This window comes from Anabas testudineus, chromosome 19, assembly GCF_900324465.2.
Source record: "Anabas testudineus chromosome 19, fAnaTes1.2, whole genome shotgun sequence".
In the NCBI taxonomy this organism is placed as follows: Eukaryota; Metazoa; Chordata; class Actinopteri; order Anabantiformes; family Anabantidae; genus Anabas; species Anabas testudineus.
In genome coordinates, this window is record NC_046628.1 from 8,748,247 (window position 1) to 8,766,538 (window position 18,292).

The 18,292-nt window shown below is 37.4% G+C and overlaps 2 protein-coding genes across 3 annotated transcripts; both read right to left on the reverse strand.

The window, feature by feature from the left end:
• Nucleotides 1-816: 816 nt before the first annotated feature.
• LOC113156626 (testisin-like) lies at nt 817-3,812 on the reverse strand. The gene is made up of 6 exons (XM_026351863.1): nt 3,755-3,812; nt 3,342-3,356; nt 3,020-3,182; nt 2,422-2,690; nt 1,808-1,956; nt 817-1,676 (listed from the first exon to the last, which is right to left on the reverse strand). The coding sequence occupies exons 1-6, from the start codon at nt 3,810-3,812 to the stop codon at nt 1,299-1,301; spliced, it is 1,032 nt and encodes a 343-aa protein (XP_026207648.1). The 3' UTR covers nt 817-1,298.
• Nucleotides 3,813-6,797: 2,985 nt separating this feature from the next.
• LOC113156674 (tryptase-like) lies at nt 6,798-17,433 on the reverse strand. 2 transcript variants are annotated; one of them, XM_026351921.1, is made up of 6 exons: nt 17,329-17,416; nt 9,231-9,245; nt 8,909-9,071; nt 8,539-8,807; nt 7,858-8,000; nt 6,798-7,649 (listed from the first exon to the last, which is right to left on the reverse strand). In XM_026351921.1, exons 1-6 carry the CDS (start codon nt 17,384-17,386, stop codon nt 7,353-7,355), a joined length of 945 nt encoding a protein of 314 aa, XP_026207706.1. In that variant the 5' UTR covers nt 17,387-17,416; the 3' UTR covers nt 6,798-7,352. The 2 variants fall into 2 exon arrangements, with proteins under 2 accessions (XP_026207706.1, XP_026207704.1); XM_026351919.2 differs by lacking the exons at nt 6,798-7,649; nt 7,858-8,000; nt 8,539-8,807; nt 8,909-9,071; nt 9,231-9,245 and adding exons at nt 13,424-14,315; nt 14,657-14,805; nt 15,346-15,614; nt 16,104-16,269; nt 16,429-16,443 and having other exon boundaries at nt 17,329-17,433.
• Nucleotides 17,434-18,292: the final 859 nt, after the last annotated feature.

The following is an 18,292-nucleotide window of genomic DNA, read 5'->3' on the forward strand; positions in this document are numbered from 1 at the left end:
ACTTTCACCCTGAGACTAAACGGCCTCTACACAGGAGGATGAACCAGCACAGGAGGAGCAGCACCTCCGGGAACTAAATCAGTAGCCCACCTTATCTGAAGGACAAGGGTTGAGGGCTATAATGTAAACATTGTTTCTCTGTTCAAGAGGAAAATAGAGATCTGTCTGCCAGGAAGATTAAAACTACATCACATATCCACCAGGAAGACCCCGCCTAAGGACCCAAACCCTTTGAATCTTCACCAAACAGGTTTGGAGACAATCACTATATTTAAATCTAAGCCCTGCAGAGAGCCAATTGCAGTTATGTAGATAGGTTACATGTCAAACTGCCTGAGGAGGGATGCCAAGACTACTTTGTACTGCTAATAAGTTCTGTTTTACATCACCTCCATTGTTAACTGATAGTATTCCACAATCATTTCAACGTAAAACTGCAATTCATGATAATAGTTGCCTGTTTTGTTTTGTACATTTAACTGTGTGCAATTTGTTTTCTGTCTAGTTCTGTTAGATGTGTTTAGATGGGTTTTTTTTCCTGCATTATTCCTATTATCTTCTGTATGTGTATGGTCAGTGCTGACCTCAAATGTCCTGTGTCCTATAGCTGCTCAGTTAAGACCTTGAGTTTGGTCCAAATAAGAAGAATAATGTGGGAGTGAGCAGTGTGCAGAGGATTACTGTGACACAGCAATGACACATGAAGAAGTAAAACCAGTGACAGTTTTCACTTGATAAAAGCTAAAAATCAAGTTTATTAGAGGAAACAGAATTCAACAGTGCAGAAAAATATTTTACTCAAGATATAATATATTGATATACCTATACATTAATAATCAGACATGTAGACCATCAACATTAAAAACCTGATTACACGGTGGCCTAACAATAATTTAAAAGATGTTTCATTGATTAATGTAAAGTAGAAAATTCAGAACAAAGCATTCATCAAAGATCTGAATCATTTTCTTTTATCGCAGTATATGATGCACATACATTACAGATTTAGTTTGAGTAATGCCAGTACCATTGGTACCAAATCAGACTACAACCAAGCATTCTTTGTTTAAATCTATAGTCCTATGAATGATTGAATATGAATGGCTTTACGTCACTATCTTTAAAATAATATCACAAATAGGCTGATTAGGAAGGATTAACAATTAAATGCAACACAAACACATTTCACAGTGATCAAAGCTGCAGTGTGGTGGTGGTATATTTTTGTATAATCTCAGCTACTACTGTCATGACTTTATATTAATTGGTATCTAAAACATAGACTCTAGCAATTGTTTTCAGGTAAAATGTGCTACAAAAACACTCATTAAAATGAAAACGAAGGCAAGCTTAGGTGTCACAGTTGATGCCGTGGAAGTCTCAGTCTGATTCTGACTAGGAGTGGTTGCAAATCCGAATGTTACAAATCCAACATTCGCCCCACCTACTTGATTTGTGATCCAAGTCTCATACTGAGACACCCGGGTATAGACCTCAGGGAAACCAGCCAGGGCACAAGGCACTCCAAAACTGGTAATGCCAGCCTGGATCCACACTGAGCCTTGTTTGCACTGCAAAGGTCCACCAGAGTCTCCCTGAAAAGGGAAGACAAAACACAAAGATTTACCTGCTGTTAGCATATACAGAAGATGTTTGGAAGATTGAATTAGTCTTGAACATTATGAAAAATATATGTTTTAGTTTTTTGACACTCCCATAGTTGCATCATGGTTTTGACATTTATGATAGAGAGTATTGGGGAAAGTAAAATAACAAAAAAAGTACAAAAAGAGTGTTTTATTTTTACCTGACACGTTCCTTTGCCCTGCTGGCCTGCACAGATCATGTTGTTGGTGATGTTTGCGGATGCAACTGAAACATAATCCCTGCTGCACTGGTTGTTTCCAATGACAGGGATCTGAACCTCCTGCAGTATATTATAAGCTTGTAATGGCTCTGTAGAAAAGGAAGAATAAAACACAAAATACAGTTTTGTATCAGCAGATTTATGTTTGACAGAACTAAATAACTTTGTGTCTCTGAGGCTCATGGTAATCATTGTATTTGTTTGTCTATGGAGATTGGTTGAGCATTACAAGATACCAATCAGGATATCATGAAGAAAATCAGTTTATGTCAGATATCAGATAACATTTCTGAATATTGGTGAACATGACAGGAAGTAAAAGATATGGATGATGTATTCCTAATCGTGTGATTTTGTCCACAGATCATGTCTCTGCCTGCTTTCACAATCGGTACACAGGCAGGAGTCCTGTCAGTTCTGCTGAACCACATTCATCAGAAAAGCAGCTGTGGTGATTGCAATCAACAGTACATTGAGTGATAAGGCCACACCATAGAAAATCAATTTAAAGCCACAGGTCATCTTTGCATCGTACAACCTCAAATGATACTCACGATTGTTTCCAAGTCGGCCCCAACCTGTGGCCCAGCAGAGAGTGGAGTTCTGGAACTGGCTGGAGTTACTTGCCAGGCAGATAGGTTTGATGTAGTCAGTGTAATTGACAGGGCTGCTCAGCTTCATTAGAGCAATGTCATTGTTTAAAAATGTGTTGTTGTAATCAGGATTAACAATGACTTGGGACACAGTGCGGTTTACTTCGTGAACATTTGGGCCACTCTGAGTCACTCTTCCAAAGTAGAGAGTCCACGGACTCGTTGAGTTCCTTAAATTAAAAAGCAGATTCAAGTCAGTCTTTTATTGCAGTATAACCACCATCCAACCATTATGTTCTGTCTAATAAATTGCTTCAGAAAGAACAGAGGCGGATGTTATAGTCAGAAGAAGTCAGAATAAGTAAGTCAGGAGGCATCAAAGCTCAGCTGACATCAGAATTCAATTGCTGCCTGTATTTTTAAATTTCACGTTTTGTATTTCTGAGACAGTCCAGAATGAAACGTGATAGTTTGGATCATTTGTGTGTATGTCTGTGAATATTTCTGATGTTTTGAGAGAACAGAATAAGCACATAAAGCTTCAATAAGTATGTCTCACGTTATGATGCAGTGGGCTGCAGTGAGGACCCACTGGTTACTGATGAGAGTTCCTCCACAGATATGAGACCCATAGTAGTGCACGCTGACCTGCCAGGGCCATGACCCAGCTGAGGCATCCACACCACCCACTATCTTTGTGTTCAGAGGTGCCACTCCACAGTCTGACAGAGCAGAGACAACTGTGTGTCAGTACATATACAGTAACGTTTGGCTGATTCCTGTTTGGAGCTAAATGTTTCTTGATTATCAGCTGAGTATTTCTATTATCAAGACTATTTACAGTACATGGCATGAAATATATGAAATGTGACTGCACTTACCCTGAGCCCATGACCCTGCAGGGAACATAAGTGAAAAAGTTACTAACATGCATTCTTGTGAAGCAGATTTACAGTATGTAACTACATTGTATGGTAGAAACGCATGTTTTATAATGATTCTTAATAATAAGTACATTTTTTAAGTCATAATTTACACACAACAGGCCTATAAAGCTTCCATTTGCATCCTCTTTATAGGTGTATTTAATACTATCTAAAAAGATAATATGTTAAAATATATTTGAATATAATATTTATATTTTAAAAATATAGAAAATACAGCTGTTAGTGCAACAACACCTCTACTTACATCTTTAAAAAAGGCCGTTAAGTTAATTGAGATTAAAACATTTGAAATGTTAAATATTCTACAGGTGTAACTAATAAACTAGTGATCTAATGCAAAAACTTACCAGTGAGGACTGTGCACAATAAGAATATCCACGCAGTTACGGCTGCCATGCTGTTCATTCTCTGAGCTGCTTGGATTTTAGTTTCTCCTTATATATCCAAGTGCTAATTACAACACACAAATATTAGTACAACCTTCCTTATTCTAACCCTGATTTTCATCATACCTCATACGTATAGTACATAATAGACCACAAGTAAAACAATATTATCTGTTCTCTAATTTAGTTGTCTTTTCAGTCTCAGTCTCACAGTCAGTACTCACTGACTTATATCGCTCACGTGTCTGGAATTCAGTTACTACCAAGCTGACTGCAACAAATCCTTGTTAAATAAGAACGAGGCAACAGTGGAGGGGAAAACTCCATTCAACAGAGGTCCCCACACCATCAGTGTATAACTCTATAACAAGGGATGGGTGAGAGGTAGAGGTGCAGGGAAATGAAACTCTGACTGGGTCACTCTGAAAGGTAGATTTTTAAATCTGTGTTTAGGGTAGCTATCCTGTTGCATCTCCTGCCTCTTCTGAAAAGCCACTTGACATCTAGAGAAACATGGGGGATTATTTTAATATCCCAGTCCAGCTTTAAAAGATTTGTTTTTGTTTTTTATATCTGGTCAGAGATGCTTTTTGTTAATTTCAATGTTTGTTTCTTACCAGACTGACTTTCTGTTTTGAATTCTCATCCCTGTATCCTGTAATAAATTGGTTTTATCTACCTCACCTACCTCCCCCATGGTTGCCATTTGAATCCTTTTACCAGATCGTGACATACACAGCATTAAAGTTTTCAAATAAAGTCAACAGTTAACCTGCGGTAACTGGTACCAGTAAGAAACTGTATCTCAAAAGTAAGATCTTAATTTTTAACCAACAAGAAACAGTTTCTACATCCTTTTTGGTAAAGCAGAAAACATTTTTTTGTCTGGTACAGTTCACCAAGATGCACCCATTTAACAAACATATGATGGTTTGACTGAAAGCCCTCTGAAATCAGATTATGGTTTCAAACATTATCTGTGGACTACAGAACAAAACATATGTCTACACAGTAACCACATCCGAGAGGCCGTTTGTCTTGTTCTTAAGCTTTGTTATGACGACCTTTTATAATTAAAGTTTTGTCATTTAGACACTACAAATTGGATCCCTGCTTTTAGGATTTTTTTTAATACAGTTTCCTCTCACAAAGGGTGAGAGGAGTTATTTAAGAGTTATTAAAATCATCCTGTGTCTGAGTTCTGACCTGAAAAATGAAAGCAACTTTGATGAGGGAGACAAACGAGCTGGAGATCAAGTCAGTTACTAAAATTCTAAAATTATATCGAACAGGAAATAAGCTGAGAACTTAAATATTTCAGTCAGACAGTCATCAGTCAAACTGGGTCAAATGGCAGCCCGGCTATGTGGTTAACATTGTTAACGTGGTATGTGAAGATGAAATGAAACTTAATTGTAATGGCTCTGTAGAAGAAAGACAAATGAAACCATTTTGTTTTCTTACAGTTTCAGTAATTCCAAAGTCTGACGTATCACTACATTTATTTGTTACTAACCAACATTTCTGGACAAACAGGGATGACAGGACTACATTGTGCTGCTGTTAAGTTTTGTTTTACATCACCTCCATTGTTAACAGATAGTATTGCACAATAATCTCAACATACAACTGCAATTCAGCATAATAGTTGCCTATTGTGTTTGTAGATTTAACTGTGTGCAATTTGTTTTCTGTCTAGTTCTGTTCGATATGTTTGGATGAGCGTTTTTCCTGCATTATTCCCATTATGTTCTGTATGTGATCGGTAAGTGCTGTCCTCAAATGGCCTGTGTCCTATAGATGCAGATAAACTGCTGAGTTAAGACCTTGAGTTTGGTCCAAATAAGTGTGCAGAAGATAAATGTAGACACAGCAATGACGCATGAAGCAGTAAAGCCAGTGACAGTTTTTACTTGATAAAAGAACAAACAAGCTACAAATCTCTAGAACTGCCTTTTTCCACATCAGAAACATTGTTAAAATTAGGAGCACCCTGTCCCCAAGTGATGCTGAGACACTAGTCCATGCATTTGTTACTTCCATACTGGACTATTGTAATTCATTATTTATAGGATGTCCCAACAACTCCTTAAGAAGCCTCCAGTTAATCCAAAAAGCTGGAGCCAGAGTTCTGACTGGAATTAGCGAGAGAGATCATATTTCTCCTATGTTAGCTTCTCTCCACCGGCTCTCTGTAAAACCCAGAATTTATTTTAAAATTCTTCTCCTAACTTATAAATCCCTTAATAATCAGGCTCCATCTTATCTCAAAGACCTCATAGTTCCTTATTTTCCCAGCAGAACGCTCTGTTCTCAGACTGCAGGTTTACTTGTGGTTCCTAGAGTTTCCAAATGTAGAATGGGAGGCAGAGCCTTTAGTTATCAAGCTCATCTCCTGTGGAACCAGCTCCCAGTTCTGTTTCGGGAAGCAGACACCCTCTCTACATTTAAGACTAGACTTAACTTATAGGTTAGTCTGCTGGGGGAACTCTATTGATGACCTGAGCTCCTCTCCTCTCTCCTTTCTCCTCTTTCAATTCAAATGCCACCATTGCATGTCATTACTTTGTGCCTTCTCTCTCCCATAGTTGTGTTTCCTCCTCTCTGTACTTTTCTGCAGGTATCCTCAGCCTCGATCTGTGTATCTCCAGAATCCAGTTGACCTGCCCAGTGTTTTTGCTCTTTGTTGTTGTTTTTTTGTTACCTGCCGTTCTTTTCTTTCTTCTCTTCCCACTCATCCTAACCAGTCAAGGCAGATGGCCGCCCACCATGAACCTGGTTCTGCTGGAGGTTTCTTCCTCTAAAGGGAGTTTTCCCTCTTCACTGTTGCCTAAAACTTGCCCAAATGGGATTGTTAGGTTTTCTATATCACTTTTTATATAATTATACTCTGTAAGGTCTTAAACCCTACACTGTAAAGTGCCTTGATAACTTTTTGTAACACAAATAAAATTGAATTGAAATTGAATTGAATTAAAAATCACGTTTATTACAGGAAACAGCATTCAACAGTGCAGAAAAATATTTTACTCAAGATATAACATATTAAAATACCTATACATTAATAATCAGACATGTAGACCATCATCATTAAAAAAAACTGATTACACAGTGGCCTAACAATAATTTAAAAGATGTTTCATTGATTAATGTAAAGTAGAAAATTCAGAACATAGAGCGTTTACTTGTAACTAAAAATGTTTCATCAAAGATCTGAATCATTTTATTTTATCGCAGTATATGACATGCACATACATTACAGATTTTGTTTGAGTAATGCCAGTACCATTGGTACCAAATCAGACTAAAACCAGGCATTCTTTGTTTAAATCTACAGTCCTATGAATGATTAAATATGAATGGCTTTACATCACTATCTGTAAAAAATAATATCACAAATAGGCTGATTAAGAAGGATTAACAATTAAATGCAACACAAACACATTTCACAGTGATCAAAGCTGCAGTGTGGTGGTGGTATATTTTTGTATAATCTCAGCTACTACTGTCATGACTTTATATTAATTGGTGTCTAAAACATAGACTCTAGCAATTGTTTTCAGGTAAAATGTGCTACAAAAACACTCATTAAAATGAAAACGAAGGCAAGCTTAGGTGTCACAGTTGATGCCGTGGAAGTCTCAGTCTGATTCTGACTGGGAGTGGTTGCAAATCCGAATGTTACAAATCCAACATTCGCCCCACCTACTTGATTTGTGATCCAAGTCTCATACTGAGACACTCTGGCATAGACCTCAGGGAAACCAGCCAGGGCACAAGGCACTCCAAAACTGGTAATGCCAGCCTGGATCCACACTGAGCCTTGTTTGCACTGCAAAGGTCCACCAGAGTCTCCCTGAAAAGGAAAGACAAAACACAAAGATTTACCTGCTGTTAACACGTACAGAAGATGTTCCGAAGATTGAATTAGACTTAATACATTAATGGAAAAAATATATGTTTTTTTTTTGTGACACTCCATAGTTGCATCATGGTTTTGACATTCATGATAGAGAGTATTGGGGAAAGTAAAATAAAGTACAAAAAGAGTGTTTTATTTTTACCTGACATGCTCCTTTGCCCTGCTGGCCTGCACAAGAATCATGTTGTTGGTGATGTTTGCGGATGCAACGAACATAATCCCTGCTGCACTGGTTGTTTTCAATGACAGGGATCTGAACCTCCTGCAGTGTGTTAGCTGGTAACTCTGTAGAAGAGAATAAAACACAAAATAAAGTTTTATTCCAGTTTCATTGATCCAAACATTGGGGATACAGATTTAAGATGTTGACAGAGTATTAACTGTTTGAGGGTTCAGGGGGAGATTCAATGCCTTAGGCTTTGATTTACCAAAACACTATGCTACACTACTGTAAATCATTGTATTTGTTTGTCTATGGAGATTGGTTGAGCATTACAAGATACAAAACAGGGTATCATAAAAAAATCAGTTTATGTCAGATATCAGATAAACATTTCAGAATATTGGTGAACATGCCATGAAGTAAAAGATATGGATGATGTATTCCTAATCGTGTGATTTTGTCCACAGATCATGTCTCTGCCTGCTTTCACAATCAGTACTCAGGCAGGAGTCCTGTCGGTTCTGCTGAACCACATTCATCAGAAAAGCAGCTGTGGTGAGTGCAATCAACAGTATATTGAGTGATAATTTCCCACGCCATAGGAAATCCAGTTAAAGCCACAGGTCATCTTTGCATCAAACAACCTCAAATGATACTCACGATCGTTTCCAAGTCGGCCCCAACCTGTGGCCCAGCAGAGAGTGGAGTTGTAGAACTGGCTGGAGTTACTTGCCAGGCAGATAGGTTTGATGTAGTCAGTGTAATTGACAGGGCTGCTCAGCTTCATTAGGGCAATGTCATTGTTTAATAATGTGTTGTTGTAATCAGGATTAACAATGACTTGGGACACAGTGCGGTTCACTTCGTTAATATTTGGGCCACTCTGATTTACTCTTCCAAAGTAGAGAGTCCACGGACTCGTTGAGTTCCTTAAATTAAAAAACAGACTCAAATCAGTCTCTTATTGCAGGATAACCACCATCCAACCAATATGTTCTGTCTAATAAATAGTTTCAGGAATATTTCTCACGTTTCGATGCAGTGGGCTGCAGTGAGGACCCACTGGTTACTGATGAGAGTTCCTCCACAGGTATGAGACCCTTGGTAGTGCACGCTGACCTGCCAGGGCCATGACCCAGCTGAGGCATCCACACCACCAACTATCTTTGTGTTCAGAGGTGCCACTCCACAGTCTGACAGAGCAGAGACAACTGTGAGTCAGTACATATACAGTAAAGTACACTTGATTCCTGTTTGGAGTTAAATGTTTCTTATTTGTCAGCTGAGTATTTCTATTATCAAGAGCATTTACAGTACATGGCATGAAATATATGAAATGTGACTGCACTTACCCTGAGCCCATGACCCTGCAGGGAACATAAGTGAAAAAGTTACTTACATGCATTCATTGTGAAGTAATATTCAACTACAGTATGCACACTTAAATTACTACCCATCTGACTCTAGTGGGTAGTGTCATGCAACGTCAGCTAGCTATATCTTCAAGAGGCAAAATTCAGAACAATACACATGACAATTAAGTACTAGGCATAATGCTAACCAACATGTTTCCAAACCATACTAATAGAATTTGATATTAGAAACCATGCATACAGCTTTTGTGTGGGACGAACCGAACCAGGAGGGCTATTACTTATACTCTATCATAATCGGAAAGCATAAAAGATTAAAAAAACACTGTATAATTTTGCAATATAATCTTGTGACCTACTTTCCATACTTTGTTAAATATAGAAAAGACAAAGTCATATTGTAAATACAGCTGTTAGTACAACAATACATCTTTTCAAAAAGCCATTAAATTAATTGAGATGTAATAATTTGAAATGTTAAATATTCTACAGGTGTAACTAATAACCTAGTAATCTAGTGCAAAAACTTACCAGTGAGGACTGTGTACAATAAGAATATCCACGCAGTTACGGCTGCCATGCTGTTCATTTTCTGAGCTGCTTGTATTTTAGTTACTCCTTATATATCCAAGTGCTAATTACAACACACAAATATTAGTACAACCTTCCGTATTCAAACCTGATTTTCTTCATACCTCATATGTACAGTACATAATAGACTACAAGAACTTCAAAACAATGTTATCAGTTTTCTATTTTAATTGTCGGTTCAGTCATAAGAAAAACTAAACAGTAGTTTACTCACTGATCTTGAATGCAACCATACAACATCCCACATCCTGAGATCTGAGCTCTGACTGGGCCAGTCTGAAAGGCGGATTTTTAAATCTGTGTTTAAGGTAGTTGTCCTGTTCCATCTCCCTGCTTCTTCTAGAAAAGCCACCCTACATCCAGAGAAACTTGGGAAATCTCTGTCCACCTGTTAAAAAACAGTTTCTTTTAGTTTTTTATATCTGAACAGATATACCAGACTTATATCGCTCACGTGTCTGGAATTCAGTTACTATAAAGTTGACTGCAACAAATCCTCGTTGAATAAGAACCAGGCAACAGTGGAGGGGGAAACTCCATGTAATCGAGGTCCCCGCACCATCAGTGTATAACACTATTACAAGAGATGGGTGAGCGGTAGAGGTGCAGAAAAATGAAACAGAGTGTTCACAATGAAGTAGAAATCAGTGATGGTGTGTCGTATCTGATCTGAAAAATTAAAGCAACTTTGATGAGGGAGACAAACAAGTTAGAGATCAGATCAGTTAATAAAGAGCTTAAATATTTGCCCGGGGATAGTCACCAGTCTAACTGGGTCAAATCGCAGCCTGGCTGATCATTTTTTAATATTTCTTTTATTGCTTCTTTAATTGCTGTACTGGATGCCAAGTCATTATGTGGCCTCCTTTGTGTCAGTACCCATAGCAATATACCCAACTAAGACTTATTCTCAGGACGTCTGGCGTGAACACTTCTCTTGAGGTCATCCCTCAGCATCTCTACTGAGCTGAGCTCTGAGCTCTGACTGGGCCACTCTGAAAGGTGGATGTTTAAAACTGTGTTTAAGGTAGTTGTCCTGTTTCATCTCCTGCTTCTTCTAGAAAGCCGCTTGACATCTAGAGAAACATGGGGGTTATTTTAAGATCCCAGTCCAGCTGTTAAAAGATTTGCTTTTGTTTTTTATATCAGGTCAGAGATGCTTTTTGTTCAATTTCTATTTTTGTTTCTTACCAGACTGACTTTCTGGTTTGTTTTCTCATCCCTGTATCCTGTAATAAATTGGTTTTAAATACCTCACCTACCTCCCCCGTGGTTGGCATTTGAATCGATTTACCAGATCGTGACATACTGAGCATTAAAGTTTTCAAATAAAGTCGACAGTTAACCTGGGGTACTACACCAGTGACTTTTTGTAAGTTGAAAAGCTGTATCTCAAAAGTAAGATCTTAATTTTGAACCACCAGGAAACATTTTCTACATCCTTTTTGGTAGAGCAGAAAACATTTTTCTGGTACAGTTCACCAAGATGCACCCATTTAACAAACATATGATGGTTTGACTGAAAGCCCTCTGAAATCAGATTACGGTTTCAAATATTATCTGTGGACTACAGAACAAAACATATGTCTACACAGTAACCACATCCGAGAGGCCGTTTGTCTTGTTCTTAAGTTTTGTTATGACGACCTTTGACAATTAAAGTTTAGTCATTTAGACACTACAAATTGGATCCCTGCTTGTAGGATTTTTTTAATACAGTTTCCTCTCAAAAAAGGGTGAGAGGAGTTACTAAAATCATCCTGTGTCTGATTTCTGATATGAAAAACGAAAGCAACTTTGATGAGGGAGACAAACGAGCTGGAGATCACGTCAGTTACTAAAATTAAAAAATTATATCGAACAGGAAATAAGCTGAGAACTTAAATATTTCAGTCAGACAGTCATCAGTCAAACTGGGTCAAATGGCAGCCCGGCTATGTGGTTAACATTGTTAACGTGGTATGTGAAGATGAAATGAAACTTAATTGTAATGGCTCTGTAGAAGAAAGACAAATGAAACCATTTTGTTTTCTTACAGTTTCAGTAATTCCAAAGTCTGACGTATCACTACATTTATTTGTTACTAACCAACATTTCTGGACAAACAGAGATGACAGGATTTCTTTGTACTGCTAATAAGTTCTGTTTTACATCACCTCCATTGTTAACAGATAGTATTGCACAATCATCTCAACATACAACTGCAATTCAGCATAATAGTTTTGTTTTGTAGATTTAACCGTGTGCAATTTGTTTTCTGTCTAGTTCTGTTCGATATGTTTAGATGTGTATTTTTCCTGCGTTATTCCTATTATCTTCTGTATGTGTATGGTCAGTGCTGACCTCAAATATCCTGTGTCCTTTAGAGACAGATAGACCACTGAGTTAGGTCTAAATAAGGAGAATAATGTAGAAGTGACAAGTGTGCAGAGGATTATTGTAGACACAGCAATGACGCATGAAGCAGTAAAGCCAGTGACAGTTTTTACTTGATAAAAGAACAAACAAGCTACAAAATCTCCAGAACTGCCTTTTTCCATCTCAGAAACATTGTTAAAATTAGGAGCAACCTGTCCCCCAGTGATGCTGAGACACTAGTCCATGCATTTGTTACTTCCATACTGGACTATTGTAATTCATTATTTATAGGATGTCCCAACAACTCCTTAAGTAGCCTCCAGTTAATCCAAAATGCTGGAGCCCAGAGTTCTGACTGGAATTATCGAGAGAGATCAGACGATCATATTTCTCCTACGTTAGCTTCTCTCCACTGGCTCTCTGTAAAACCCAGAATTTAATCTAAAATTCTTCTCCTCAGTTATAAATCACCTAATAATCAGGCTCCATCTTATCTTAAAGATCTCATAGTTCCTTATTTTCCCAGCAGAACGCTCTGTTCTCAGGCTGCAGGATTACTTGTGGTTCCTAGAGTTTCCAAATGTAGAATGGGAGGCAGAGCCTTTAGTTATCAAGCTCATCTACTGTGGAACCAGCTCCCAGTTCTGTTTCGGGAAGCAGACACCCTCTCTACATTTAAGACTAGACTTAACTTATAGGTTAGTCTGCTGGGGGAACTCTATTGATGAACTGAGCTCCTCTCCTCTCTCCTTTCTCCTCTTTCAATTCAAATGCCACCATTGCATGTCATTAACTTTGTGCCTTCTCTCTCCCATAGTTGTGTTTCCTCCTCTCTGTACTTTTCTGCAGGTATCCTCAGCCTCGATCTGTGTATCTCCAGAATCCAGTTGACCTGCCTAGTGTGTTTTGTTGTTTGTTGTTTTTGTTATTTTGTTGCCTGCCGTTCTTTTCTCTTTCCTCTTTCCACTCATCCCAACCAGTCAAGGCAGATGGCTGCCCACCATGAACCTGGTTCTGCTGGAGGTTTCTTCCTCTAAACTGAGTTTTTCCTCTTCACTGTTGCCTAAAACTTGCCCAAATGGAATTGTCAGGTTTTCTATATCACTTTTTATATAATTATACTCTGTAAGATTTTAAACCCTACACTGTAAAGTGCCTTGATAACTTTTTGTTATTGTTTTGTTGTTATGATTTGGTGCTATACAAATAAAATTTAATTGAAATTGAATTGAATTAAAAATCAAGTTTATTACAGGCAGCATTCAACAGTGCAGAAAAATATTTTACTCAAGACATAACATATATTAAAATACCTACACAACAATAATTAGACATGTCGACCATCAACATTAAAAAACCTGATTACACAGTGACCTAACAACAATTTAAAAGATGTTTCGTTGATTAATGTAAAGTAGAAAATTCAGAACATAGAGCTTTTACTTGTAACTAAAAATGTTTCATCAAAGATCTGAATCATTTATTTTTCTTTTATTGCATTATATGATGCACATACAATACAGACTTTGTTTCAGTAATAGCAGTACCATATTCTTTGTTTAAAATAAATGATTGAATATGAATGACTTTACGTCACTATCTTTAAAAAAATATCATAAATAGGCTGATTAGAAAGGATTAACAATTAAATGTAACACAAACACATTTCACAGAGATCAAAGCTTTAGTGTGGTGGCATGTGCATTATAATGTATATTTGTATAAACTCAGCAACAACTGTTGTGTTGTTATAATAATTGGTACCTAAAACATAACCTCTAGTAATTGTTCCGAGGTTCCAGGTAAAATTTGCTACAAAAACACTCTCATTAAAATGAAAATGAAGGCAAGCTTAGGTGTCACAGCTGATGTGAAAATCTGGACACTATCTGAGCTACACACAAAGCTGCTGTCCTGGTCGGTCCCGCTGGAGTTGAATGTTACAAATCCAACATTCACCCCATCTACTTGATTTGTGATCCAAGTCTCATACTGAGACACCCGGGTATAGATATTAGGCAAGCCAGAGAGGAGGATACAAATCTCTGCACTGGTAATGCCAGCCTGGATCCACACTGAGCCTTGTTTGCACTGCAAGGGTCCACCAGAGTCTCCCTGAAAAGGGAAGACAAAACACAAAGATTTATCTGCTGTGTAACACGTACAGAAGATGTTTGGAAGATTTAATTAGACTTGACCATTATAAAAAATATTTTAGTTATTTAAGTTTTAGTTTTGTGATGCTCCATGGTTGCATCATGCTGTTGAAATTTGTGATAGAGAGTATGGAAGAAAGTATTTGAGCTATATATGTCAAATCAAGCCAAATTTTATTTATACAACCCAATTTCCAAATCATCTACAGAAACTTAGCTTGATTGTCTTAAGTAAGGAAAATTACTTAAAATTCAGTCAATCCTGCTACTAATACTACAATAAATATTTCTTATTTTTACCAAACATGTTCCGTTGCCCTGCTGGCCTGCACACATCATGTTGTTGGTAATGTCTACATTTCCATCTAGAACATAATCACAGCTGCACTCGTTGTTTCCAATGACAGGGATCTGAACCTCCTGCAGTGTGTTATAATCTTGCAATGACTCTGTAGAAGAGGAAGAATAAAACACAAAATACAGTTTTATTCCATTTTTTCATTAATCTCAAAACATTTTGTATCAACAGATTTATGTTTGACAGAGCTGATTAACTGTTTGAGGTTCATGGTGAGATTCATGCATTAGGCTTTGATTACACAAACACATGCTACACTACTGTAAATCATTGTATTTGTTTGTCTATGGAGATTGGTTGAGCATTACAAGATACAAATCAGGGTATCATGAAAAAAGAGATCAGTTTATGTCAGATATCAAATAACATGTCATGATATTGGTAAACATGCCATGAAGTAAAAGATATGGGTGATATTCTGTGTGATTTTGTCCACAGATCATGTCTCTGCCTGCTTTCACAATCAGTACTCAGGCAGGAGTCCTGTCGGTTCTGCTGAACCACATTCATCAGAAAAGCAGCTGTGGTGAGTGCAATCAACAGTATATTGAGTGATAATTTCCCACGCCATAGGAAATCCAGTTAAAGCCACAGGTCATCTTTGCATCAAACAACTTCAAATGATACTCACGATTGTTTACAATTACGTTCCAGCCTGTGGCCCAGCAGAGAGTGGAGTTGTAGAACTGGCTGGAGTTACTTGCCAGGCAGATAGGTTTGATGTAGTCAGTGTAATTGACAGGGCTGCTCAGCTTCATTAGGGCAATGTCATTGTTTAATAATGTGTTGTTGTAATCAGGATTAACAATGACCTGGGACACAGTGCGGTTTACTTCGTAAATATTTGGGTCACTCTGATTCACTCTTCCAAAGTAGAGGGTCCACAGACTCATTGAGTTCCTTAAATTAAAAAAACAGACCCAAATCAGTCGCTGTAGGCAGAATATAGTCTCTAATTGCAGGATAACCACCATCCAACCACTATGTTCTGTCTAATAAATAGTTATAGGAATTTTATAGGAATATAGGAATATTTTAGCTGTGTTTATCAGGTACTTAGTTTGACAGACAAGCAAAAGAGGATGTTTTGATCAGTTTAAGTAAGTCAGGAGGCATCAAAGCTCAGCTGACATCACAATACAATTGCTGCCTGTATTTGTACCTCAAACTTCACTAAATGGTGATAGTCTTGATCATCATTTGTGTGTGTGTGTGTGTGTGTGTGTGTGTGTGTGTGTGTGTGTGTGTGTGTGTGTGTGTGTGTGTGTGTGTGTTTGTGTGTGTGTGTTTGTGTGTGTGTGTGTGTGTGTGTGTGTGTGTGTGTGTGTGTGTGTGTGTGTACGTGACAAAACAGAATAAGCACATAAGGATCCAAACAGTATGTCTCACATTTCGATGGTGCACTGGGCTGCAGTGAGGACCCACTGGTTACTGATGAGAGTTCCTCCACAGGTATAAGACCCATTGTAGTGCAATCTGACCTGCCAGGGCCATGACCCAGCTGAGGCATCCACACCACCCACTATCTTTGTGTTCAGAGGTGCCACTCCACAGTCTGACAGAGCAGAGACAACTGTGTGTCAGTACATATACAGTAAAGTACGACTGATTCCTGTGTGGAGCTAAATGTTTCTTGTTTATCAGCTGAGTATTTCTATTATCAAGAGCATTTACAGTACATGGCATGAAATATATGAAATGTGACTGCACTTACCCTGAGCCCATGACCCTGTAGGGAACATAAGTAAAACAGTTACTAACATGCATTCATGTGAAGCATATATTTCTAACTACATTGTATGGTAGCACATAAAATGACTAACACCTTTATCTGACTCTATAAGTTGTACATGCACTACTTTCAGCATTATTTTCATATTTTAAAAATACTTTTAAAGTGGCCAGAGACTTTTTCAGAACAATACACATGACAATTAAAGTCATAGATCTAGGCAGGCACTGGCTAACCAACCGTGTTTTTCCAAGAGACACATAACATCAAATAGAAGGACTGAGTATGAAAAACCATGCATACAGCTTTAAAGTTTTAATGAACCTAAACTATGAATATGTTTTCTCCAAATTAAAATCCTTGTGACCTGTTTTGAGATTAAGGTTCAACTGCATGATTATCAAGTTATTACTTGAAAGTACTGACTTGTGTTATAAAAGCCACGATCTTTACTGTTCCAATTTACAGTTTGTTATGAATAAATACAACAAACATCTTTGTGTTTTAGTATCTGTAAATACTGTTGAATTAAAATGTATGAATTCTGAAGTGTACATTATTTATTGTAACGGAACTAATGTTTTATAATGATTCTGAATAATAAGTCTTTTTTTTAAGTCATAATTCATACACAACAGGCTTACAAAGCTTCCATTTGCATCCTCTTTATAGTAGTATTTAATACTATCTAAAGAGAAAAAATATTTTATAAAGATAGAAAAGACAAAGTCATAATGTAAATACAGCTGTTCAACAAGTACAACAACACCTCTAACTACATTTTTTAAAGAGACCGTTAAGTTAATTAAGATTTAATAATTTGAAATGTTAAATATTCTACAGGTGTAACTAATAAACTAGTAATCTAATGCAAAAACTTACCAGTGAGGACTGTGCACAATAAGAATATCCACGCAGTTAAGGCTGCCATGCTGTTCATTCTTTGAGCTGCTTGGATTTTATTTTCTCCTTATATATCCAAGTGCTAATGACACCTGGCACAAACATAGTACAACCTTCCTTAATCAAACCTGATTTTCTTCATAACTCATATGTACGTAAAGTAGACTACAAGAACCTCAAAACAATGTTGTCCATCCTCTAATTTAATTGTCTGTTCCGTAATTATAATTTAATTAAAAAAACACCACTTGACATCTAGAGAAACTTTGCAATTGTTTTAGGATCCCAGTCCACCTGTTAAAAGACTCATTTGGTTTTATGTTTTTATATCTAATCAGAGATGCCTTATGTTCTATTTATATTTTTGTTTCTTACCAGACTGACTCTGGTTCATGTATAATAATCCAATACTACACCCCATCAGTGGCTTATTTTAAGTGGAGAAACTGTATCTCAAAAGTAAAGTCTTAATATTGAACCAACAGTGGAGGGGGAAACTCCATTTAATCGAGGTCCCCACACCATCAGTGTATACACTTTATACAAGAGATGGTTGAGAGGCAGATTGAGCGTAAACAACGAAGTAGAAAACAGTGATCGCGTGTCAAGTCTAATCTGAAAAATGAAAGCAACTTTCATGAGGGAGACAAACAAGTTAGAGATCAGATCAGTTAATAAAGAGCTTAAATATTTGCCCGGGGAAGGTCACCAGTCAAACTGGATCAAATTGCAGCCTGGCTCTGTGGTTAACATTGGTAATGTGGTACTTAAAGGATGATTACATGCTGACTTATCAATAATAAATAATTGTTAAATAAAGTAAATGGTTTGCACTTATATAGCGCTTTTCTACCTAGCTGGTACTCAAAGCGCTTTACACTGCGTCTCATTCACCCATTCACACACAGATGGCAGAGCTGCTATGCAGCTGACCTGACTCACC